The sequence below is a fragment of the Ammospiza nelsoni genome, chromosome 23, assembly GCF_027579445.1.
Source record: "Ammospiza nelsoni isolate bAmmNel1 chromosome 23, bAmmNel1.pri, whole genome shotgun sequence".
NCBI lineage: Eukaryota > Metazoa > Chordata > Aves > Passeriformes > Passerellidae > Ammospiza > Ammospiza nelsoni.
Window position 1 is genome coordinate 1189202 of NC_080655.1, and position 25825 is coordinate 1215026.

General features: G+C 51.6%; 1 protein-coding gene across 1 annotated transcript in view; it reads left to right on the forward strand.

Annotated features, from left to right (window-relative positions):
* PLXNA2 (plexin A2) overlaps nt 1-17576 on the forward strand; it is a 137344-nt gene extending 119768 nt beyond the window's left edge. The window contains exons 27-32 of the mRNA XM_059487865.1: nt 3797-3896; nt 5886-6076; nt 7181-7350; nt 9119-9331; nt 10061-10211; nt 11154-17576. Of these exons, the coding sequence (XP_059343848.1) occupies nt 3797-3896; nt 5886-6076; nt 7181-7350; nt 9119-9331; nt 10061-10211; nt 11154-11249 (921 nt within the window). The 3' untranslated portion in view covers nt 11250-17576. The remainder of the gene's footprint in view (nt 1-3796; nt 3897-5885; nt 6077-7180; nt 7351-9118; nt 9332-10060; nt 10212-11153) is intronic.
* The last annotated feature ends 8249 nt before the right edge of the window (nt 17577-25825 follow it).

A 25825-nucleotide genomic window follows, 5' to 3' on the forward strand; every position in this document is an offset into this window, starting at 1 on the left:
GACAGCCTGGAGTGCAGAAGGAGGGACACAAAGTCATAGGGAAGTGGAGACAGACAGTGAAATGCTCACACAGGGTGGGTGAGAAGGGCTAAGAAATTCTTGTCATCTTTATCTTCTGGATAGGGCAGAGTCTGTTGGAAAGGGCTCCTCAAGTGTGAAAGATGGGAGAGAGGGAGCTGGGGAAGGTTTAGTTAGAGGGAATTAATGAAAAAGATGGGAAGAGAGGCAAGGAGGGGGCTGAGGAAGGTTTGGCTGCAGGGAATCAAAGGCTTTCCCTCCCAGCCTGCCTGCAGCACAGGATAAGTGCATTAATTGGGACTGTAACCTACTCCTGTCCGTCACCACCTCCCCAGAAGTGTTTAGTGTTTAATCTGGCATCTCTCCCTGTTTATCCAGCATCTCCAGTCCATCAGCCTGACTCACGCTGGGGGACTTGAATGGGAGCCAGTATTGACAGGAGCCCTGCAATCAGGGAGCCAGGCAGCAGAGTGCCATCAATATGCACCGTGCATGTTAAAAAGCACCTCCAGGGTCAACTTTTCCAAGCAGCCCCCAGGATTTAAACACAGTTTACCGTGAAATGTCACAGGAGTTGTGCAGATTAATTCCATTGTTCCTAAAAATCTGTTTTACCTGACAGTTGCAAGGGATTAACCAACATGCAGGGAAGCAGCGAGACTTTATTATGCCTTGATCTTTAAAAGTCATCGTGAGGAAGTCACAAGTGAAAGCTGTGCTTGTCTGATGTGTGCTGGATGCTGGGGGAGGGAACACTTTTGTTCCAGAGCCTGTGGGAAAACCTGAGCCAAAAGCTTCTCCTTAAAATAAACAAAATCCTCGCAGCGCTCGGGATGCTGCAGCTCTTGCTGCCATTTGAGTGTCAGGTTTGCTCTGGAAGAAAGGAGGAGTTGGCAGCCAGACATCCAGCCAGGTAGGGACACGAGCCCCAGCTCTGCTCAGCCTGGCTGAGCTGTCTCAGGCATTAAAGAGAAGCCAAATTCTTTTCACTGCAGCAGCAGAAATCCTGTCAAGGCGAGCCTTTTGCCAAAACCTAACATATATATATATATATATTTTTTTTTTTTTTTTTTTTTTTTTTTTTTAAATTCATACCAGTTTGGGATTTTTTTCTGTTGGAGTAGAAGTTTTTATTAGGTATCAAAAATACAGATGTTCCAGGACTGCACAGTAAAACAGATACCTGGGTGATACCCAGCTTTGGGAGGGTGTAAAATCACTGGAGTTCCACGAGCTCTCACTGTTTAACAGGAGTGTGACACATGAGCCAGGTGTGGTTCAAGCCATTAAAATAAACGTGGATTTCCAGAAGAGCAGTAAAGATGATTTCTGGATTTCTAGGAAAGAAGTGAAAGCTGCTTTGCAAAGCCCTGCCCATTTTTTACTCAGAGCTGTTTTGTCTTTATTCTGCTCTGAAGGCAGGGAGATCCCTGGGTTTGCAGGTGGTGCTGGGGGATGCTCAGCCCAGGTTCCAGGTGTGTCCCTGGGACAGGTGCTGCACCTGCAGGACCCTCCTGGTGCTCAATTCCTGCTCCTGAGTCCCAGGATCCATTCCCTACAGCTCCAGGGCTCCAAAGCACCCTCCTCCTCCTCCGTGTGCCCCGAGGATGGTTATTTATTTCATCCCAAGGGTTTCCCCTCCACACCTGGATGCTGGATTTTGTTGCTTTTGTTTTCTACATTAGAATCACAAAAATACAATAGCTGATCAAATGCATTTTTCATGGGAAGCCTTCACATTCAAAACCCAAATTGGAATTAAAGAGAAATGTTCACCTTTCTAATAGTTTTGAACCACTTTATGAAATTATAGAGAGAACTATGCACCTCCCACTTATTTCTTCATTTATAAAAATAGATGTGTAGCTTAAATAAGTGTAATTCTTTGTTAAACTCTCCAGAGCTGTTACACATGGCAGGGAATTGCATTACATTTGCGTCGTATCCTTTTGGTTTCACGGCTATTAAACTCCATGGGAGAGTCCTGCCCCGTGTGGTTTTACTCGGGAAAAATGAAACCCTGAATTTCATGTGGGATGATTTACAGTGGCTCACGCAGGGTTAACTCAGAGGCAGCAGAGCATGAATACCTGTCAGCCCCTGCCAGTCTGGAGAGGCCAGGAGACCAGGAAGCTGCTTTAAATGAAAAATTAGGAGGAGAAAGGGGAGGTTTGGGTGGAAAACGAGGCTTAGGAGGTGAGAGTGGTGCGGATGCAGAGCTGGAATCATCATTGCGCCCTCACTGCCCCTTGCAGTCACAGCTCCATGCCCTGGGCTCCCTCCTCCCTTCCCAGCCTTCCTTTTCCCTGTCTTTAAGGTGCTTTGTGCCCCGTGTCTCCAGCTTGTAGAATAATCAGAATATTTATAAAGGTGTGGAGCAGCCAGGCAGCCCGGAGCGCGTCCCAGGGGCGCTGTGGGAGCGAACGGACGCGTGCTGCACCTGAGGCTGCTCTGCAGCTGCTGGGGCTGAGCTGACAGCAGCCGTTCCACCCCAGATTTACTGACTGAGAGGGCCCTTTCTGTGTGTGTGTGTGTGTGGAATTTTTAGTGCCTCTCTCCCAGTTAAGCACAGCCCTGGTGGAAATGGATCCGGCCCGGGAGCACCTCGGGTTTCTCCCTGGTGAGATGGAGCTGAAGTGGCAGCTAATAACAGCCTGAGAAAATAATATCAGCACTGATCACTCCTTCCAGTGGCCTAATAAATTGGATGAAGTGAGGCAGGAGCAGCGAAGGAAATTATGGAGGTGTTTGGAGTGTTTTGCTTAGGAAAATCTCACTTTTGTGCCGTGAAACACAAGTAACTATTATTTCCACTATCACCAGCAATAATAAGAACTCAGATTTCCATGAAACCTTTCATCTGGATGGAGCCCAAAGCCTCGGAGGCAGCACAGGTCGTTGTGTGCAGCTCCCCTTGGTGCTGCAGAGAGGGTACAGAGCCCTGGAGCTGCTGGGGGAGCAGAAACCTCCATTCATGGGGTCAGTGCTGAGTCCATCACAAAACTCCTGGCAGATAATGCAGAGTTTAGCCCAAAAAGCAATTACTGCAGCAGGAAGAGGCATTTCTTTTGTGCTGAGCCTCTTAAAAGTGTCTGCTGGGCCCTGGCAAGGCGTGGTGACTCTGTGCTCCCTCACTGTGCTGCACCACAGGTCACAAGTTCAAAATTAAAAGCTCCTCAGGCCCATTCCCTGGAAACCTGCAGCTCCTTAATTAAGGGGAATAAGTTAGAAAACTTCCAGTGACTACCAGATTTATAGGGAGGATAAAATTAAACATGGCTACTAAAATCTGCTGTAACAAAACCTTGTTAGTGCTAATGTTCATTTATAGTTTGACTTCCCAGTGTTTAATTCCTTCTCTGGAGCAGTAAAGGGATAACAATTAAATACCCTGAAAGATGGCTTTATGACTTGCTCCACTGTAAATCAAACTTTTAAAGTTCGTAAAAATTGCTAAAATAAAAAATGGTTTAATAGGAATGTTTTATGGCCCATAACGTTATTACAGCCCTTTTATTCCCTCTGCATTGTTACTTTAATTGGATCACAACAATTCTTGAGATTCTCATTTTTATTGGGTAAGGCATAACCTTAAATCAGAACGACCAAAAGCATCTTCACCGCATCTTTTGATTTATCCCTCATTTCCTCCAGCCTCCTGCTGTACCCTGGCCCAGCTCAGGGCTCCGGGAGCGTGTCCTGCTTTGCCTTTGCCAGGATTTGCTGGGTCACAGGGTGGGCAGGGAACCGCCCTGACTGGTCCTGTTTGCCTCCCCAGGTGTCAGACCGCTCCGTGGTGGCTCTGGTGCCCAAGCAAACCTCCTCCTACAACATCCCTGCCTCTGCCAGCATCTCCCGCACCTCCATCAGCAGATACGGTGAGAAACGGGGTGGGAGGGACACACACTGGGGTGTAGGTGGGGAAAAAGCAGCAAGAAACCACCCAAAACAAGTGTAAATCCAAACAGAAAAAACGTCCCTGGCTGCAGGTTTGGATTGCAAAGGCTTTTCCAGCTGTGAGAACAGCAAAAGGAGCAGGAGAGGTGAGAGGAGGGAAAAGGAAATGCCAAGAACAGGAGCAGCCTTTGGGAAATGGGGTTTGGGAAAGGTCCAGGGACTCAGAGGGGATGGGTGATGCAGGAGAGGATCTTTGAGCCCCTGAGCAGCAGCACAGATAAACCTGATTTATCTGATCCTCCCCAAGTGCAGGATCCTGAGCTCGGAGCTAATGGGTCACAAATGGGGAAGGGCAATCTTAGCGCAGAGTGCAGGGATGTGCACACCTGGGAATTCCTAATTTGCATAATAGAAGGGCTCAGCACATTCCAGAGGGTCCCTGAAGATGCCGCAGCCTGAGAAAATGAGCCTGCAAGGTGCCAGGTGCACACTTGGAACACTAAATCCACAATAATTGTAATAATAGACTTCCATAAAAGGCAGCAGTGGCAAAATCTCCCGAGTGCTGATCTTTCATTATCGTTCATTTCACAGAGTGTTTTACCAGCAAAAAGTCTCCTGACAAACCCATCTCCTCCTCTTGTTTATAGCTCCCAAAATAATGTTGGTTTTTAGCTCGAGTGAGTGTTTTGAGGAATCAAAACCAGGGGAGTCTTGAGGTAAAAACCTGGAGAAAAGGCATTTCTCCCTGCCAGGCCCACACATCCTACAGTGCAGGTGAAGGAAAAACCAAGGCTGGGTCTCACAGCCTGAGCCCTCAGTGCTCATTGATCTCTGTCAGCTGGAAAAGATTTTGCAAAGCACCAATACGAGCCATCATTGCTCATGTTAAGATTAATATTTCTAATTGTGCCGGCAGAATTTAAATTAGATACTTATTTACTTCCCCTGTCATATATCAGTACAGAGAAATGTTTAAAAATAGAATTACTGCATGCTTCCTGAGCTGTCCCCCTGTCTGTCTCCTTAATTATATCAGTTGGAGCACTCATTTATCTAAGCCTTAATCAGGGATGAAAATCCAGCTACTTTGGTAATGACTTGAGTATTTCCCTCAGCTGATTTACGATCGATCCCCGCACTCCTGACGAGGAGGGGGAGCAGTGAATTGAAGGCTAAACTTGAGAAAATGCACAAGATTCCCAGAGAACAAAGAAATGTTCTTTTAGGAGGAAGAACTCAGCAGGGCACATTTGGGCTCCTCAGCCTTGTGTCTCATCCTGGAGATGCTGGGCATGCAGGGAGGGACATTCTTTGGGAAGGGAAATATATCAATCAATGTGCCACATGCCCCCATGGTTTCTGAGCAATTCAGGGAAAGTTCCCTGGTGCCCTTTGATCTCCCTTTTCCTGCAGGGACAGGCCAGGGATGGCTCAGGGGGCAGGACTGGCCTCAGGCTCTGCTGTTGATGCTCAGCTTAAGTCCTCACTGCTCTCCTGAAAGCCTCAAGGACAAGCTCAGCAGCTTCTCCTGCCCTTTGTGCTGGCTGTGCTGGGCAGCTCCTCATTATTTACAAAATCCTGAAATTGGAGCTCTGCTTCTGCAGGAGTCGGTGCCCGGGGTCGTGTGTGTGAGCTGTGACTCAGGGAGGATTTTTGTGTGGATCTGTATGAGGAGGAAAGGATGTGAATGGGGGATGAAAGGCCATATATGGGAGGGAAAAAAAGCTCAATTCTGAGGTTTTTTGTTGAACGGAGACCACCACAGATTTTTGCCAAACACCAAATTCTGGCAGCGCAGAACGAGAACGCGCGTGCAACAAAACCGCGGCGGTTTTCCATTTCATTTCCCCACCAAAAAAAAAAAACCCCAGTGCCAACAATTTGGGTGTTACCATCCCTGTTGAGGGCACTGAGGAGGTGCAGAAGGGTTTTGCTGTGAGCGTGACCAGCCTCTCTCCCCGGCTCAGACTCCACGTTCCGCTACACGGGCAGCCCCGACAGCCTCCGCTCGCGCGCGCCCATGATCACGCCCGACCTGGAGAGCGGCGTCAAGGTCTGGCACCTGGTCAAGAACCACGACCACGGCGACCAGAAGGAAGGGGACAGGGGCAGCAAGATGGTGTCTGAGATCTACCTGACCAGGCTGCTGGCCACAAAGGTAACTGGGCTGGATCCACCCGGGGAATGCACGGTGAGGGGTCCTGGTGAGGCTCAGCTCCCACCTGGCTGGGTTCTCCTGGGATTGGGAAACTCCTGGAGCAGCAACAGAAGCACAGCCCAGATTTCCTCACACTCAAGGCAATTGCTGCAATTCTCCAGGTTTTTTTTTTGCACAGTGTTAGAAGTGTCCACCAATTCACAAATTGGTGAATGAAGCAGTGCCTGGAAATATTTACCCACTCCCTCAACCAGACATGATTTTCCTGCCTTTCTCCTTGTGCTCATTGGTGTGGATAACACAGCTGTGCTCTGGAAAGCAAAAAAATAAATATTTCAGGTTAGAAATAAAGAGTAAATGAGTGAGTAGCTGCAGGCTGGAGCTTTTTGAAAGACCCTGACCTTGGTTATTCCCATGGGATCTGTGGTGGCACTTTTTGGGGCTGGTAACATTTGGTGTCCCTTCCTGCCACCACTGCTTGGCCAGGGAGTGCCTGTCCCTCCCCTCACCCCCTGGATTGCTGCTTCTGTCACCAAAACTGCAGGAAAAACAGAAACTTCCAACAGCATCTTTTCAATATCAGAGAATTAGTTAATACTTTATTCTGGCCAGGTAGTGCAATAGAAATTATTTCATCCACACGTGCCTGGCTTGTGCAGTGAAAATCATTCCATCACACATGGGTTTTACCCCATTTTTCACATATTTATACATAAAACCTCCAAGGAAATTCACATTCACTACTTCTAAATCCCACAGTTCTCAGAACTTGATCTCCTATTGGTTATTGATCCTTTCAGTGCTAATTTGGTCCTCGTGCTTTGGTTCTCTTATCAATCATTTCCAAGACCAGGTGTCTCTGACCACACCGGGGGTGATGTTTGTCAATGTTCATTTATCCCCTCTGTATCTTCTGGCTCTGGGAATCTCCTTTTTGTTGACTGAAGCCCACAAGCCAGAAATTCTGAAACCCTCAGTGAAACAGAGCCTTTCCAAGAGAAAACCTCAATTACCCCCGTCCTGCGCAGAGGCGAACAAACCCCTAAATAAAATTACATTACAAAAACAAGCTAGAATCTGTCTGATCTGCCCTCCTGCCACCAGGGCACGCTGCAGAAGTTCGTGGATGACCTGTTTGAGACGCTGTTCAGCACGGTGCACCGGGGCAGTGCCCTGCCCCTGGCCATCAAGTACATGTTTGACTTCCTGGACGAGCAGGCGGACAAGCACGGCATCCACGACACCGACGTCCGGCACACCTGGAAGAGCAACTGGTAACAGGGGAAAGGGGGCAAATCTGGGGGATTCTGGGCAAAAAATGGTGTGGGGGATGGTTTTGGGATGGGCTAGGAATGGCCAAGCCCCAAAGCAGGACACAAAGCTCATGGGGTGAGAGCCTTGGTGGGCTGCCAGTGCTCACAGGATGCTAAAATCCTGAAATATTCTGATTTAGAAGGGGAGGGCAATAGCCTGGCTGTCTCTCTGGGTGTTCTGTGATTCTGGGCAAAAAAAGATGTAGGGAATCATTTTGAGAAGGGCTGGGAATGGTCAAGTCCCAAAGCAGAACACAAAGCTCACGGGGTGGGAGCCTTGGTGGGCTGCCAGTGTTCACAGGATGCTAAAATCCTGAAATATTCTGATTCAGAAGGTAAGGGAGATAGCCTGGCTATCTTCTATACCCAGGGTGGGAGATGGACACCGCCCTCAGGCTGTAGATCTGCACATCTGGACTTTGGAAAGAGTGGAAATCAAGGTTCCAGTGCCTGCCCTATGCTGCCTGCACAGCCCTGCTGTGCCACAAATGCCAGCACTGGCTTGGAAGGGGAGCTCAGCCAGTGGCTGCACCTTCCCCATCACTTTGGGAAGCACCTGGAGCATTTGGGCATCAGCAGGAGGTGGCACAGGGAGAAGGAGCCAGCTCTGCATGCCCCAGGCATGGGCTGCAGCCAGGTCCAGCCTCTCCAAGCAGTGGGAGCTCCCACATCTCTGCCTCTGCTGCTATTTTAGGATTAAAACCTCTGTGGGTTGGAAATTTACCTCTGCAAGAAAGGAATAAAAAAGCACAACAAATGGTTGTTCCCTGAAGACCTTGCATTTTCCCCCGAGTCCCTCGTGGTTTAAAAGGCCCCTAATCATCATGGCTGCAAAAACTGCTTCCCTGCTAAGGCAGTGGGAAGCTCAAAACTATTAACTTTAAAAGCCTTAGAAGGAGTTATTGGGATAAAAACTGTAGAACCACAAGAAATTACGAGAGAAAAAGAAAGCAATGACCACCAGAGTTTGGTCTGCCAGAGCCAACAGGCCCCACCAGGCCTGGACCTTCCTTCTCTCCATCTCAGCTGAGCTGCAGCATTTCCAGAAAGGGAATTTTTGTGAGGATGTGGGAGAAGGCTGCCCCTGGACCAGGTCCAAGCAAATGGAAGTTTGGAAGAGGGAGCTGGGATGTTTGGGGCTGGGGCTGAGCTGCTCTCCTGCAGCACTGCAAGAGTTAAGGCTGCAGCCTTCAGCGAGCTGGAGAGACAGAGAGAGCTGCGACTTGAAAGGTAATAGAAAGCAGCAGCTGCTTTTTTGATCCTGCTATACAGCCAGAGAAAAAAAGGAATAATAATTCCCCTTTGATTGCAAAGGCCCCGGGATCTGGGGACAAATCCTGTGGTTCCTGCTGCCAGCTCGTGGGTCCTGGAGAGCGGCTGGGCAGAGCTGATCAGTGCCAGGGCTCACCCCACACTGACCCTGCTCTGGGGAGCTCCTCCTGATGGGCTCCTCCTGCAGATGCTCCCCGAGTACCCCTAAACTGCCCAGCCCTGCCCTGCCCTGCCCTTCACCTCCTCCACTGCTCCATGTGGGATTTGAGCTGGAGCAGCTCCTGGGCATGGCAGGATCCACAAGCAGCAACTAGTGCTTGATGGCCTCGGCCCAGCTCCTGTTTAAATTCTTCTCTTATTGTCCCCACCACTGGCGTTCTGCCTGGGAGCACCATCCACAGCACGAGCCTTTTCCTTTTGTCTTTCGTTTCATTCCAATTCTCCCTTTGCCTCCCAGCCTCCCCCTGCGCTTCTGGGTGAACGTGATCAAAAACCCCCAGTTCGTGTTCGACATCCACAAGGGCAGCATCACGGACGCCTGCCTGTCCGTGGTGGCTCAGACCTTCATGGATTCCTGCTCCACCTCGGAGCACCGCCTGGGCAAGGACTCCCCCTCCAACAAGCTGCTGTACGCCAAGGACATCCCCAGCTACAAGAGCTGGGTGGAGAGGTGAGGGCAGCGCGTGGGGCTGGGGGTGCTCTGAAACCCCATGGATCTCAGGGCAGAACATCCTGTGGGTGCAGGGTGCTCTGAAACCCCATGGATCTCAGGGCAGAGCATCCCGAGTGGAAGGGAAGCACAAGTGTGCCCGTGTTCACAGGGATCCGAGGATGAGGGAAGAGACGAGGATCTGACTCCATGGTTCAGAAGGCTTGATTTATTATTTTATGATATATATTACATTAAAACGATACTAAAAGAATAGAAGAAAGGTTTCATCAGAAGGCTTGCTAAGAATGGAAAAGAAAGAATAATAACAAAGGCTTGTGGCTCAGACTCTGTCTGAATCAACTCACTGTGGTTGGCCATTAATTAGAAACAGCCACACGAGGCCAATCACAGATGCACCTGTTGCATTCCACAGCAGCAAATAATCATTGTTTACATTTTGTTCCTGAGGCCTCTCAGCTTCTCAGGAGGAAAGATCCTAAGGAAAGGATTTTCATAAAAGATGTCTGTGACACACAAGGACCAGCAGTGATGCTGCAGGGTGGTTCTCAGCCCCACCAAGCACCGCTGCTCCTGTTTTCAGCTCATTACAGCCCAAAATCCCGTTTTGCTGGATGCAAACACAAAACAAAAATATGTTCTTATCCCTGCAGAGCTTGGCTTAAATCCCAGGGGGAACAGGGGCATTTGGGACGTTCCCGTTTCTCATTTTCCCCCTCATTTCTGCAGGTATTATGCCGACATTGCCAAGCTCCCGGCCATCAGTGACCAGGACATGAACGCCTACCTCGCCGAGCAGTCGCGCCTGCACGCCGTGGAGTTCAACATGCTGAGCGCCCTCAACGAGATCTACTCCTACGTCAGCAAGTACAGCGAGGAGGTGGGTGTGGGCAGCAGCGTCCCCTGGGCTGTGGTGGTGTCCCCTGGGGCAATGGTGTGCTCCAGGCAGCATGTCCCCTGGGCTGTGGTGTCCCCAGGGTGACAGGGCCCCATGGCAGGTGTGTGGGAGAGCAGAAGCAGTGCTGGGCTGTGTAGGGATCCCTCTGCTGCCTCCCAGAGCTCCTTGCCCTCCCTTCCCTGGATTCAGCCCGGCTGTAGCTGGCGCCGCTCCTGCCCCGCTGTTCTCTTCACGCACAGAGGGGTTTGGGATTGGCCACACTTGTAGCATCCTCCCCAGGAGGATTGAGAGCTGAAATATTGTGGGAGCACCTGGATACCTCAGCTCTGGCATGCGCCCACTGATGTGGAAAATATTCATGACCCATCAAAGCTCCCCAGAAACCTCGGTGTCCTTTGGGAGCAGCACGGTCCAAATCCCCGTTGTAGTGGCACAGGCTCCTGTTTGCAAAGGTTTCCTGGCAGCCTGAGCTCCTTTAATGAATGCATCACTTGAAACCAAGTTCTCGCCATCTGTTCCACCCCTTCATTTCTCTGCAAGAAGAACCGATTTTGTAATTATGTCCGTGAAACGGAAGGGTTTTGTCATTGAACTGCATGTAGCCATTTGTGATACAACGCCACGGCTATTTTCCCATTAGGCTTGAAAAATCTCATCGCTTTCCTGCTAAACGAGACAAGAAACGTGGACTCCAAGGCACCAGAAATGTGGAGTCCAAGGCACCAGAGTAGTTTTTGTTGGGTGGGTATGGAGGGGTCCAACAAACCAAGGACAGCCAAGATGCTTTGCTATTTATTGGGATTTCACAGCTCCTCACATGGAGTTGCTCACACTCACTGCCCACCCACCTCTCCCACCCCCTCTCTCACGCTGATTTCTCTCTCTGATTCATTTTTTTCCCCTTTTTCCCGTTCTCTCCCCCAGCTCATCGGAGCTCTGGAGCAGGACGAGCAGGCTCGGAGGCAGCGCTTGGCTTACAAAGTAGAGCAACTCATTGGGGCCATGTCCTTCGAGAGCTGAGGAAAGGTCACGGGCAGCAAAGGGCAGAGCATCGCACGGACTCTCGGGAATTCAGAGGGAGAACAAGCAAGAAAAGCACTGGACACACCCCCCCAAGGCTCTTCTGGAGAGAGCAGGGCCTGGCTCAAGGACTGGCTGTGTTCAAAAATCATACAGGATCCAGTTTGGAAGGGCAGGAAGGGAAGATGAAGCATCTCCATCACAGTCCAAGCAAGGTGGATCATTTTTTCGAGTGTACGCGCAAAGAAGGAACCTGGAAAGTCTGGATGTCTCCACGACTGCTGCTTTGCATGAAAGTTGTTTAATGTATATTGGAAAATAAAACTTTATTTAAAGGGGTTTTTAAAAAAAAAAAAAAAAAAAAAAAAAAACAAAGGAAGAAAAAGAAAAAAAAAATAGAGCAAAAACCACAGAGGCCATAGAGATAATCCTGGCAAGGAGGATCAGCTCTGAATCCTGTCCCTGAGAGCCTTCCAAGGACACGGCTCAGGCATTCTGCAAACGGACTGTCACACAATTGGAACATCTGGAAAACCAAAATGTCTTCGTTTGGGATTCTTACAACACATAGGAGCACAAGTTTGCACCACACCTTTTTACACAAGCAAAATAGCAGTTTTGCCCGAAAATAGTCCAGTGGCTGAGTAACTTAGAGGCACTAGAAGGAACTTCACCTGAATTGCAAAACCACCACATCATCTGACCTGTGTTGAAATCCAGCTTTATCCATATATTTATATGGTGTCAATGCATCTATTTTTTTTTTTTAATCCCATTTATTGTTGAATGAGGAAAGATCTGAATTTCATTGCTTTTCCCTTTTCCACCTGCATCCCACCTCACTGGCTGATCCAGCAGTGTCCAGCAAGGCCACGGTGATCCAACAGTGTCCAGCAGTGTCCAGCAAGGCCATGGTGATCCAGCAGTGTCCAGCAGTGTCCAGCAAGGCCATGGTGATCCAGCAGTGTCCAACTTGGCCATGGTTATCCAACAGTGACCAACACTGATCCGTTCAGTGTCCACTGCTGGTTCCTGCAGGTGCCACGTGAGCCAAGGCAGAGCTGGGCTGACACCTCCAGGTCGGTTTTGGGGGTCTCCAGCAGCCAGCTCTGATTTCTCACTGCAACACCCCCCAAACCCTGATGTTTATGGTGACAATACTTGAAGAGCCTGGATGCTGGGAGAGCAGATTTTGTTGATTTTCTGCTGGACGTGCAGTCCTTGAGCACAGGCTCCCTTTGGGTGTCTGTCTCCTCCAGCGTTTGCCGCCTCACCCAGGGCCAGGACTTGCATTTCCACTGGGAAAGGGAGAGAAATCTCTGCTCCAGGCAAGAGCAAACCTTAACCAGCACCCCCGGGCCAGCCAGCTCTGCTGTCGTGTCTCTGTGTCGGCGTCTCGTTGTTCTCCTCAGTTCCTTGCTGGCCCCCACGGCACACGCTCCTGTGGCCAGGGACAGGCAAATGTTTGTGAGTGTTATTTCTTTCAAAGACACCAAAGCTTATGTGTGTCCCTTTGTGGAGTGCCAGGAGGGGAAGGAGTGCTGTAAATATTTCTCTCTGTAGTAAATATTGATGCGTGTGCAGGATGCAGTGGGGAGGGCAGGGAGAGGAGGCCTGATGGAAATACAAGAGTTGGCTGCAGGAGCTTGGCAATGGCAGCAAAATAATCCCTGGTGTCTGCCCAGGCAGTGTCACACTGACTGGGATCTTCGTTTGCAGCCAGTGTGTGTTGAAGGAAAATCCATTTCCAACTCCATCCCCCTCCTGCAGCATTCCTGCCTGGAGGAGCCCAGCTGGCCCTCTGTGTCCTGCAGTCCAGCACCAGGGGAGGGGAGAAGCACGTAGAGAAATACTCAGGAAACTTGGTTTAATTACCATTCAGTAAAAGCCATGCCAAGTCCACTTTCTTTTGGTAATCCACTTCTGTGAGTCTCTCTGAAAAGCAGAAAATACTGATGATAATAATCAACCTTGTGCAATAAGTTCTTGACATTTACAGCAGCCTGAGCGCTGGATTTACTGAGACAGGGGGAGAGTGGCAGAAACAGAGACTGAAAGGCAGAGCAGTGTTTGTGCTGCCTGTTATCCGAGAGTTCCCTTCCCGGGGATCCCGCTCCATGGTGAATCTCATTTCTGAGGCAAAAAATGTGCAAAAGTCCTACTAAAAGTCAGGCACTGCAGAGCCCAGGAATGTCATTGGGGCAGTCCCCAGCCTGGCCTGCTCTTTGCTGCAGGTACCCAGGGCATGGCACAGGGCCAGGCTTTGGAGTCCTGCAGGCTTTTTGCTGGTTCTGCTCCTGCTGTTCACAGTGATCCATCACACAGCTTAGCCGAGGGATTGCCACGTCTGTCCTAGCTGTGGTTGTTGGTTTGGGTTCTCCAAGTTCTCGTGGTACTCTGAAACCCAAAGAGAGCACTCCAAAAAACTCCCGAAGGACTTCCAAACGCTTCCAAATACCAGTCTGGGGAGTTTCCTCTGCAGGACTCACAAAATAGGAGTACAGCCCAAAGCAAAGGCCTGGCTGTGCATCACCTGGGCCTGCTGACAGTGTCCCTGCCCCACAGCCCTCATGGTGCTCCTCTCTGCATCTCTTGTGTAGCTTTTCATCCTCCTGCTTTCCTCCTCCTGCTCCCTCCCCTCTGGCCAGGAGCACCCCCCCAAGCCAAGGCTTTGTCATTCCCCCTCCCCTGTATTTTCTCAGCAGAAATGGAGGTCCCCCCACACCCCCTGGATTCTCTGGGAGGACATTAAGGAGACAAGGGGACAACTGAGTTAATCTTCTGTGCTGTGGGACGATTTGAGCAGAGAGAAGGAAAAAGGGGAAGCAGCAGGAGCACTTTGCAAACCAGTAAGCTCTTACACTTCTGACTGAATCCCAAAGGAAACAGCAAAAATTCCTCTTCCATCACCTGGAAAACCTTTGGGAGCATGGCAGAGGGAACAGCTCAGTCCTGGCTGGAGGGGTGGCCTAGAAATACATTGCCAAGAATCTTCTCGTGGTGGTTGACATTAATTATGGATCTTTACAGGCAATTATATGGATTGAAGCAACATATCCCCCTGAGGCAGAGCGCTGGGAATCTCTTGCCCTGTTTGCATCCAACATTTCCATTCCTCCTTCGGGAGGAGGAAGCTTCAGATCTCAGAAATGGCATTTTCTTCGCACCGGCAGCAAACTGGACTCGAGGGTTGGTCAGGAGGGGGCACTTGCCTTAGATGAAACGATTTCACGTCCCTCTCATTGCCCCCCTCCTCCTGCAAGGCTGCCCAGAGTTTGGAGTCTCCAGCTCGCTGCGTTTCAGGTATTCCAACATCAAAGTGGGAGACGTCACTTGCCGGGATCTCTCTGCCTGGTGTCACCGCTTGAATAATTCCCTTTCATCTTCTGCTCACGAGCTATCAAAGCACCCACTCCGAGGGGGAGCGAGGTGCTAATCAAACGCTTCTCCACCTTGAAAGCCTTTATCAAACCCCACACAGCAGAGGGGAGCTCGCAGGCACGGCTGGCCCTGCCTGAGCCCCGCCAGCCAACAAAGCTCAGAGGGTGTGGGCAGCGAGGGGTCCACGCTTTGCCATAAAGGATGGGTTTGAAGGGAGGCAGGAGGGGTCAGCACGGCTGGAAACCCTGGGAAATCCAGCATGGATATCCCTGGAAACCCTGTGTGCAGCAGTGAGGACCCACCCTGTGAAATCCAGAACCCTGGAAATCCTGGATACCCTGTGTGCAGCAGTGAGGACCCACCCTGTGAAATCCAGAACCCTGGAAATCCTGGATACCCTGTGTGCAGCAGTGGGGACCCACCCTGTGAAATCCAGCATGGATACCCTGTGTGCAGCAGTGAGGACCCAGCACTGAGGAACAAAACTGCTGCCACAGCCTGGCTGCATCCCAGCAGCATCCCAGGTGTGGAATTTCAGGTTTTTCCCTGAAGGACGGACGTGGGGACAGCGGTGCCTCCCCAGGGCTGGGGCTGTGACACGCTGGGGACAATGAGTGCAGTGCCAACCTTCATCACAGCAGTGCCTTCCACACTCTGTCTTAAAATCCTGGTGGCCCATCCCCACGTCAGTGTTCCCTGCTACCTTCCACTGGACTCCACAAAAATATGTCCCAATGTAGGAAACAGTTTGGGTGGGCACGTGGAGGGCAAAGGCGAGAGGGTTTCAGGCTCTGGGGTTGCATTCTGCTCGCTGCTGGCTCCGAGCTCCTTGTGGGGATCTTGGTGTTTAAATCTGTGTGGGAAAAGGGTCAGAGCATCCCCTCCTGCAGTGGGAACAGCCTCCAAACAAGGTCTCATTCCCAGAGGTCCCCAGGAGCCAGCAGGGATGGGGAAGGCCAGGCTGGCACAGGGCAGAGCAGCTCCCAGCACGGCCCCTGTGCTGCTCCAGAGCCTCCAGCCCCTTCCCTGGCAGCAGCCCAGCCACGTTCTGCTGTCACTGGCTGCTCTCCATGCAGCTTCCTGTGCTGTCAGAGCTCACCTGTCACAGGGACTCAGCTCCCCAAACTAAATGAAACTAAAAGAGACTGACTTGAATAAGCTGGGCCATCAGGGAGAGCTCACGAGTGACTGTGCCCTGGAGAGAAGAGAAAATGTTCTGAGGAGGGGAAATAACTGACATCAAAGATGCATTAAAATGCCACAGAGCTTCAGCCATCCTATTCCAGATCCACATTTGTACCAGGAATTGCAAGGCAAGAGTGCAGGATCTGTGACATTGTGCAGAGTTGTGTGTGAGGAGGAGCTCAGAGCACAGCCCTGTCCTTGGTGCAAACACCCAGCCTGGACCCAAAACCAGAGGCCAGCAGATCAGAGGCTGAGGGCAAAGCTCTGGGACCAGCTCTGAGGCCACCTGCACGGGCAGGATGGTTTGGTTTTATTGATGAGAAATTCAGTGGGGAAACAATCAGAGTAAGACATGTGTGCACTGCAAAGGGGCTGGTGGGGAACCGCTGAGCTGAGCAACCCCAAATGTGCAGTTTCAGTGCACTGTGGTCAGGTTAGTTTGGCAGGGGGAGAGGATGGGAGGTTTTGGCTGTCTGGAAGGCTTTGTGAAAGCTCCTTCACCCTGAAAAGCCCCAGATGTGGGTGCTGGTCCTGTTCTGGGCAGGCAGTGGAACGGAGCAATGGAATGGAGCGGCCAGAGCCCCAGCTGTGGGTGTGCCTGGTGCCTTCCTGGCTCCTGGAAGAAAACCGGGGCTCTGTGGTGTGTGCCCTGCACCCCAGGGTGCTCTCTGGGGTGCTGGGGTCAGAGAAGGGGAGGTGGAAGGGCGGGGCAGTGCGGGATGGCCGAGCCCCCCTGCTCCCTGCTGGAAATGCCACTCTGTCCCTGCAGGGTGTCTGAGGTGGCACCAGCGGTGTTGTGGCCGTGCTGTGAGCATGGCAGTGTCTCTGTGCTTGTTCTTTCAGATCCCCCTTTGTCCCTGTGTTTCCCATCCCTCTCCTTCCTTTGTAACCGTGGAACAAAACCCTGAAGAAATTCCCTTTCTGCAGCATTGAGGAACACGCCCCAAGGGCCCGCAAGGTCCATCCACTTGCACGGACAATATCCCAAATATCCCAAACCCCCTGGGCCTCCCAGGGCTGCCAAATCAAACACCAGATCTCCTGGATGGCCTTTCCTTTGGGATTTTTAATACCTCTCTTTCGAATAAGCTTGGAAGTTTATGCAACAGCTTCTCCTCCCGAGGACTGGGCACACAAAGGGGCACGAGGAGCCCTGGGGAGGGGAGAAAGCTGATTTGGCCACGATATTCATGGCTTCAGAAGGTGCAGCAGAAATGTCCTTCTCTTGCTGCTGAGTTCTGGTGTTGATGGCACCGTGGAGAAGCAGCAGGGGCAAGGGAATGTACAGGTACTAAAACTTCTGGAGTGCCCCCAAAAAACGTCACAGAATGTAGAGGTATATCAGCTGTGGAACAGATTCTGATATTTCTTCTTCCCCTTCTCCTTACGGAGCAGCCCCCAGCAGTTTTAGGGGATTTGTGTGTTGGCAGGAACAAGGAATTGAATTTGTATCTGTGCCCATTCCACCGTGTCCTTCTCTGGCTCCTCCCCTCCCCGTTATACTTGACACACTGGAGTTCTGTATTATATTTTTTTTTAAGATGATTGTCTGTTTTTTGTTGTTTTTACAAGTGTTGTGGAAAAAAAAATGTAAGAAAGTTTAAGTATTTAAAAATGTTCCAAGGAAATAAAAGGGGGTTTTGTTATTATTCTAATATATTATTGTGTACCTATTGTAAATATGAAACACTCCTATTTTGCAAGCCAAGGACTCACTTTGTACTGTTGTTATATATAAATAAAGTTTACTGGTTAAAAAAACCCTCCTTGAGTAGCTCCTTGTTTTCAAGTATGTGGCATTAATTGTGTGAGGAATATTTATTTACTGAATCCCAGCAGCAAGAAATGGGTGAATGGAAATTCCAGAGTGGTTTGGGTTGGAAGGGACCTTAAAGCCCATCCAGTGCTATTTAATCCAGTGGGAATCCCAGACTGGTTTGGGTTTGAGGGGCCTTAAAGCCCATCCAGTCCCATTTATTCCAGTGGGAATTCTAGACTGGTTTGGGTTGGAAGGGACCTTAAAGCCCATCCAGCTCCAGGCAGGAGCAGCATGAAATTCCATTTATTTCCCCTCCTGAAGCAGGAGCATCAAACCCTGTTTGTAAATAAAAGACCTGGGTGAGTTCTTTGTGTTTTCCCCTCACTGAAACGCTCAGTCCTTGAGGTGAAACACTTTTGCTTCCATTTCATAAATTCAAGCCAAGATCTCAGCAAATGCTGAGAGGCATCTGCTGAGCAGCAGAACCGGCGAGTGACTTCTCCAGCAGCTGTCTGTCATCTTTAATGACCAATATGGTCGCAATTACAGCAATGAACTTTCTCTAACAGCCCCAAATTACTCTGGGTGATGATAAGTGACAGAAAAATGGAGACCCTTAAGGAAGCATTAAAGAAGAAACGTGGATGTGGAACAAGAGGTCTCACTGCTTGTTCTGGAGGATCTCAAGGGGTGGTTTTGGGTTTTTTTCTTTACAAATTAGGTACCAAAAAGGATAGATCTGAGCCAGAAGGGGAAGGCCTGGCACGCTGTGGGTCACAGCAGGGAGTTCAGTGCTGTCCCAGGATGGGGTTTTATGGACATTTGAGTCTGAATCCTCTGGTTTTTAGTGCAGGGCTGATGGGGAGATGGGAAGCTGCTCCCGTTTCAAGGGGATGCAAATCCATCCTGTCAGAGCAGCACTCTGCTCCTCAGGCAGGTCATTCCAGCTTATTTCCCTCAAACTGAGACCAAAGCTTGACACGGGCCTCAGGGGGAGCAGTTTGGCCCCATCCTGCTGTCTCTCCCCTGAAAGCAGCAGCTTTACCCTCCCCAGATGGATCCCACGGGCTCTGCTCTGCTGCTGGAGGCCCTGGAACCATTCCAGTGCTGTGACCACCCAGCGTGGAGAGGAGTTTTCACATGATTTGTGAATCGGGGAATAAAAGAGGAGACTTGTTTTTCACCTGTGCCTCGGGTATGTCTAAATTTAAAGAATTAACAGGAACTGAGTTTCCCAGAGCTTTCCTGAGGGCTGGGGGAGCTGGATTTTGTGTTTTTCCTTCAGAGATGCTGATCCTGTACTGGTTTATTTGTGGCTACTGCCACAGACAGACCCTGGAGGCAGGACAGCAGCTGCCAGGAAAATCTCCACTCCCTGTGACCCTTTGGGAGGTTATTGACTCCTTCAGCTCAGCAGAGGAGAAAGAAATTCCAACAGGAATCGACAGCATCGACCATGGGGTCATTTGTATTCATCTGCACCTTGTTAATAGATGTAATAAGGATACTCAATTAAAAATTACATTTTATCTGGCGTGCACTTCACAGGCCTTTATTGGCACTGACAAGGTCAAGTGATGCTTAATAAAGGTTATATAAAATGCAGATGGCTTGGCTCCCTCTGTCACACCCACACCCAGGATAGAGTGAGGAGCCACAGACACAGCGTGGGAAGAGTCAGGACAGCAGGTTTGGGATTCCACATGGGAATTTTGGGGGTCCCAGCACTGAAACAGCAGCAGAAAACCCTGGAGTTTCCCCTCATCCCCCCAGTTTGTCCTTGGCACCCCCTGCATCCCCTTTTCCAGCTCTTATTTCCCCTCCTGTTGTTTGATCACTGTCACTCTGCAGATTGTGCAGCAGATTTTGGACATCCTGGTGCTGCCTTTTCCAGCCTGGTTATCAGGGCGAGCTAATGGAGGTGACACTTCCAATTATCAAATCCAGCCGTGGCATTAATTTTGACCTGTTTAAATTTCAGCATCTTTTCCCTTCTGTGAGTGCTTAGCTGGAGGGTGACATAGAATTGTATGGGATCAGACAGTGATTTCAGGCTGGCAATAACAGCCACAAAAATCCCCTGCTCTTTATTTATGCAGGGGCTGGTTATGTTTAAGTGGCCAACTCATTTGTAATGGAAATTTAATTCTGTGTTATTGGACACTTCAGTGCTTAAAATGGAGCAGATCACTAAAATCCACATTAAATCCCCCCTCTCTCAACTCCAGGCTCTTTCCAAGGGACATTTGGGACCCCTCACCTGCTGGGGCTATAAAAATGATAATTTAATTAAAATTTAAAAGTAATAATAATAAAACATTAAACATTACCCTGGGTGCCAGGTCAACCTGGAACCTGCAAAATATTGATGTTGCACCAGACTGACATCAGCACGATGAAAACCCATTAATTAATTTAGAGATCATCCTGAAGAGAAATCTTGTCTGTGCTCCAGAATATTGACAGGCCTGTGCAGGCAAGTGGATATAAAATAATGTGAAAGTATAAAAACACAATATAAAATAGATGTACAGCATAATCCAACATGAACACGTCTGTATCCATTTGGATCAAGAGTACAGCCCGAGGTTCATGTTCAACTTAAAATTACAAATATTGATGCCAAAACAAAGGGGATGTTTTTCCTCCCAAATTATACTTAGGAAAATGGGAACCACTCAGGCTTTATTGTCACCTCATAATTAACTCCAGTGAAGGAATCTAATTACAAATGTTCAATGCTGCCCCAGGGCAACATGTGTAGGAAAAGGGAAGGAGGATGGTCAGGCTTAAACAACTCAGGTAAAAATGAACTCCATGGCAATATTTGATAATTAAGGATGTCTCTATCAGCTTGTCTGGCTATTAATGAATTGGGCTGTTCTTTTCACATTTGATTACTGGAGTTTTATGATGCCTGCTCGCCTTTATTGCTCCTAGGAATGGGTTTGTCTGTGGGCTGAGCACCAGGAATGATGGTGGAGAATGAGCTGGGTTGGAAATGATCTTAAAACTCACCCAGCGCCACCCCTGCCATGGCAAGGACACCTTTCCCTGTCCCAGGTGCTCCACTGGGCACTGCCAGGGATGCAGGGCAGCTCTGGGCACCTCTGCCAGGGTGTTGGGGGATTTAATTCCATTTGAGAGCCTCGGCACCGCAGAAACCCCAGGGATGAAACCGTGTGTGGGACACACAGACCCCTCATGTCAAAGGGGTGGGAGGTGGATGGGGAACCTGGGGGGGTGGGCAGGGCTGCCAGAGCTGGCTGTGGGCATGTGGAGCCACCAGGAGCCACCAGGACGTGCCAGAGCTGGCTGGTGATGCATGGAAACCTCGTGCTGATGTGGTAGTATTTCTCCAGGAGCCAGCAGGACATACTAGAGATGGCTGTGGACTCATGGACACCTTGTGCTGAGATGACAGTGGTTCTCCAGGAGCCACCAGGACATCCAGAGCTGGCTCTGGACAAATGGACACCTCATGTTAAGGTGACAGTGATTGCCCAGGAGCCACCAAGACATGGGCAGGACATCCAGAGCTGGCTCTGGACACACAGACACCTTGTACTGAGGTGTCAGTGGTTCTCCAGGTGCCACCAGGACATCCAGAGCTGGCTCTGGACACACAGACACCTTGTGCTGAGGCGTCAGTGGTTCTCCAGGTGCCACCAGGACATCCAGAGCTGGCTCTGGACACACAGACACCTTGTACTGAGGTGTCAGTGGTTCTCCAGGTGCCACCAGGACATCCAGAGCTGGCTCTGGACACACAGACACCTTGTGCTGAGGTGTCAGTGGTTCTCCAGGTGCCACCAGGACATCCAGAGCTGGCTCTGGACCCTTGGTCACCTCGTTTTAAGGTGTCAGTGGTTCTCCAGGAGCCACCAGGACATGCCAGGGGAGCACACGGACCCCGGGCGCTGGCTCTGGTGGGTGGCAGAGCCGCCGGAGCCGGGGCTGGCAGTGTCACACGCTGCCATTGTCATTCCGCTCCAGCCGCCGCCTGCCTGCAGAGCAGAGCGCCTTTTCCCTTTTGTTCGCACTCAATTAGGCTGAGCTTTGAGGAGAAGATGGGAATGCTTAAAAGTCCCCTTTTTTTTGCCTCGTTCAGCCCGCACAAAGGGATGGTCTCGGGGGAGAGGCGCTCCCGCACGCGTTTTTAAGGATTCTTTTGACGTTCATTTGATTTTTGCAGCGGGAACCTGCGCTGTCTCTGAGCTCCCCACAAAGGATGGCCTCGGGCTGTACAGGGGTTTCTAACCCGGGTCAGGGACCTCATGAATATTTTATAGGCGCTCAAACAGCGTCTCAGCCTTTGACAAGGCCGGGTCAGTGCCAGAGCCCTTCCTGGGAGGGATTGGCTCAAGGCAAGGCAAGCACAGCAAATGCACCGAGCCAGCAGATCAGGGAGCAGGGATGCTGCAATCCAACCCAGCAGATCAGGGAGCAGGGATGCTGCAATCCAGCCCAACAGATCAGGGAGCAGGGATGCTGCAATCCAGCCCAGCAGATCAGGGAGCAGGGATGCTGCAATCCAACCCAACAGATCAGGGAGCAGGGATGCTGCAAAGTTACCCAGCAGATCAGGGAGCAGGGATGCTGCAAAGTTACCCAGCAGATCAGGGAGCAGGGATGCTGCAATCCAACCCAGCAGATCAGGGAGCAGGGATGCTGCAATCCAACCCAACAGATCAGGGAGCAGGGATGCTGCAATCCAACCCAACAGATCAGGGAGCAGGGATGCTGCAATCCAACCCAACAGATCAGGGAGCAGGGATGCTGCAATCCAACCCAGCAGATCAGGGAGCAGGGATGCTGCAAAGTTACCCAGCAGATCAGGGAGCAGGGATGCTGCAATCCAGCCCAGCAGATCAGGGAGCAGGGATGCTGCAATCCAACCCAGCAGATCAGGGAGCAGGGATGCTGCAATCCAACCCAGCAGATCAGGGAGCAGGGATGCTGCAATCCAGCCCAACAGATCAGGGAGCAGGGATGCTGCAATCCAACCCAGCAGATCAAGGAGCAGGGATGCTGCAATCCAACCCAGCAGATCAGGGAGCAGGGATGCTGCAATCCAGCCCAGCAGATCAAGGAGCAGGGATGCTGCAATCCAACCCAGCAGATCAGGGAGCAGGGATGCTGCAATCCAACCCAGCAGATCAGGGAGCAGGGGTGCTGCAATCCACCCTGGGAGGGGGCTCAGAGCATTTCTGTGTTGGATGTTGTGGTGGCTGGATGCTTCCAGAAGGATTAGGAGTGAGGAATGGTGGCCCTGGCCATGCTGAAGGATGGAATTCACCTCACCTGCTGGGAGTAAGAGAGATCAGTGTCTCTGGAAGGCCAATCACCCTCTGGAGATGCTGTAACTCCCTGTGTCCCTATCGGGGCAGGAGCTGCTGGAGCTCAGGGTGTTGGCAGGGTGATCGCCGCATTTCCTGCATGCAGGAAATGCAGCGATCTGTGCTGATTGCAGGGCTCAAACAAACACCTCATTTACACACACACACACATGAATTGGCTCCTTTTGAGGGGAGCTGTGCAGTGGGGAGGCTGCACCCCTGGAACAAGGCAGAATTCCCTCCCTCCATCCATGGAGGAGCTGCTGGTGGGGAGCCAATGCCCCCAGAGCAGGAGCTGGAGGATTAGCAGCTTGGCAATGGATATGGGCAGAGCGATAATCTGTGCAGTGATTAATATGGAGATGATTTTTGGATTAATGGGGATGCAGCAGAGCTGCCTGCTCAGGAGAGATGTTTGCACTCTGCAGTTGGAACGCGGTGACCGTTACCCTAATGCAGTGATTAAATCCACATTTAAGGCACCTCATTAAATTAGAGTGTAAGAGTGAATTCTTACAACCCACAGCAGGAAATGCATTCAGGCCTGGTGTGTGAAGAATGCCAGAAGATCCCCAGAGCAGCTCTGGGGGTGTCTGACAGCTGCCAGCCCCACCTGCACTGCTCCCAGGTGTGGCTTCACCTCAGCTTTGATCCCCCAGCAGGGATCTGACCATGGTGGCACTGCCACGGTCACCCCTGTGCAGCTGTGGCGCCTTCAGTGAGCTGGGTTCAGCTGCAGGATGACTCTTGAGCAGAAAAATCCACCGCAAAGCACAGCTGAGGGGCTCCTGCCCTGCTCTGAAGTGCACTGAGCTTGCCCACCTCTGCTGAGCCCCGGAAACGAGGGGCTCTCACTTCAAAGAGGGGTTAAACGTGCAGGTGGATCCCTGACCTGTCTGCAAAGCACTGACCTAGAAGGGAAGGAGACTTTCTAGCGCTCCATGGGCTCCCCTGCAGCTCAAAGCTCAGCTCACGTCCCCCTCAATTGCCTTTCTCTGCTCTGGGGATGAAAGCAGCCTTTGGCAGAGGGGATTGGAGAGCTGAGGCGCTGCAAACCCTCTCCTTCCAGCACAGATAAATGCTGCCCCAGCCCTGTGAGGCCCGGAGGGGCCCCTGGGTGTGTGCCCAGGCGTGTGCCCAGCCCCGTGCGCCCTGCGCTCTTTGTAGAACATTCCCGCGCGTTTTCCGCTCGCTTTGGCAGCCACAGCTGCTCTGGGCTCTGGGCTCTGAGCACATCTGCACAGGTTCCACAGGGGAGGGCTCTCAGCTCCTCCTCGCCCTGCATTTCTGGGGTAAACCCCCTGGAACACCTCTGAAAATGGGGTGTGGGTACATGGAGAGCACACACTGCACCCCGCGGCATGGACAGCACACACTGCACCCCGTGGCACAGGCGAGGATTGCTGGGGCTGCCCTGAGGAGGAGGCCTTCAGGAGGGTTTGCCCTTCACTTCTTTCAGCTTTAACTCCCTGGCTTTGCATTCTCCAAGCCCGAGCCGAGGTGCCTGAGCATTAATTGGTGCCGGCTGCCGAGCGAGGCTCATTAAGCAGCAGCTTTGGGGTGCAAGTGGCCGCTCACCGAGGCTGTAATGAGCAGGGCCAGAGCTCCAGGACTGGAACTTCTCTCCCCCAGCATCTGTTGCCACAATTACGGCCTCAGAGCCACGGGAGCAGCGCACAGAGGAGCCCTGTGAGAGCAAACAGGGGGCCAGCAGGGTTTATGGGGGAGACCGGGCTGCAGTGGGGTCACCGAGGGGGTTTGGGGACATCCCTGCACACCCCACAGAGCAGGGCAGGGATTCCATCAGCATCAGAACCCGGGGCTGTGGGGGCTGCCGGGGGCTCCCCCCGGGCTGGGGTGTCGGCCACAGCAATTAGCGCCCTGCAGTGATTAATACAGCGCGATTTGTGCGTGCTGTAATTACAGGGATCATTTATGCACGCGGGTGATGACAGCGGGACGATCCTGGTGCCGGTCCCGGGTGCTCAGGGCACAGCTCCGTGCCCCGGGTGCGATGCCCAGTCCGGGCTGGGGATGCAGGAGGATTCAGCAGGTGCTCGGGATGTGGAGATGCAAGGGATGCAGGAGATGCAGGGGATGCAGGAGGCACAGGGGATGCAGGAGGATTCAGCAGGCACTCGGGATGCAGGGGATGCAGGAGGTGCTCAGAATGTGGAGGTGCTCGGGATACAGGAGGTGTAGGGGATGCGGGACATGCAGGGGGTGCAGAAGATGCTCGGGATGCAGGAGGATGCAGGTGGATGCAGGAGGATGTAGGTGGATGCAGGAGGATGCAGGTGGATGCAGGACAAGCTCAGGATGCCGGAGATGCTCCGGATGTGGAGCTGTTTGGGATGCAGGAGGATTCAGGAGGTGCTCGGGATGTGGACGTGCTCGGGATGCAGGGGATGCAGGAGGTGCAGGGGATGCAGGAGATGCTCGGGATGTGGAGCTGCTCGGGATGCAGGGGGATTCAGGACAGGCTCAGGACGCAGGAGATGCTCGGGATGCTCGGTCCCGCCGCTCCGGCTGCCATCTGGTGGCTTCCCAGCGTTTATTTTTCCGCTCCTGGAGCAGCTCCCGAGTTCTCCGAGCCGGGCTAGGAGGGCAGCGCTTTGGAGGCTCTGGAGGGATCGCAGGGATTTGCACTGGGTGGGGACTGACGCCGGATTTCTGTCGGGTTGGTGTCAGTTTGCTTTGTTCCAGCACTTTCTGCTGTGGTTTGGCTCAGCTCTCCCCTGCTCGTGGCCTGAATGTGCTCCTGACCCGGGGCACAGACCCTGACATCAGCCCTGTCTCTGCAGCTCGGGAGGTGCCGGGGATGAACCCCAGGACAGGGGTTTGGAACAATGATCTGTGATGTCCTGGCCTCCCAGCCCAGCTGGCAGCTCGGATCCTGATCCGTAACAGAG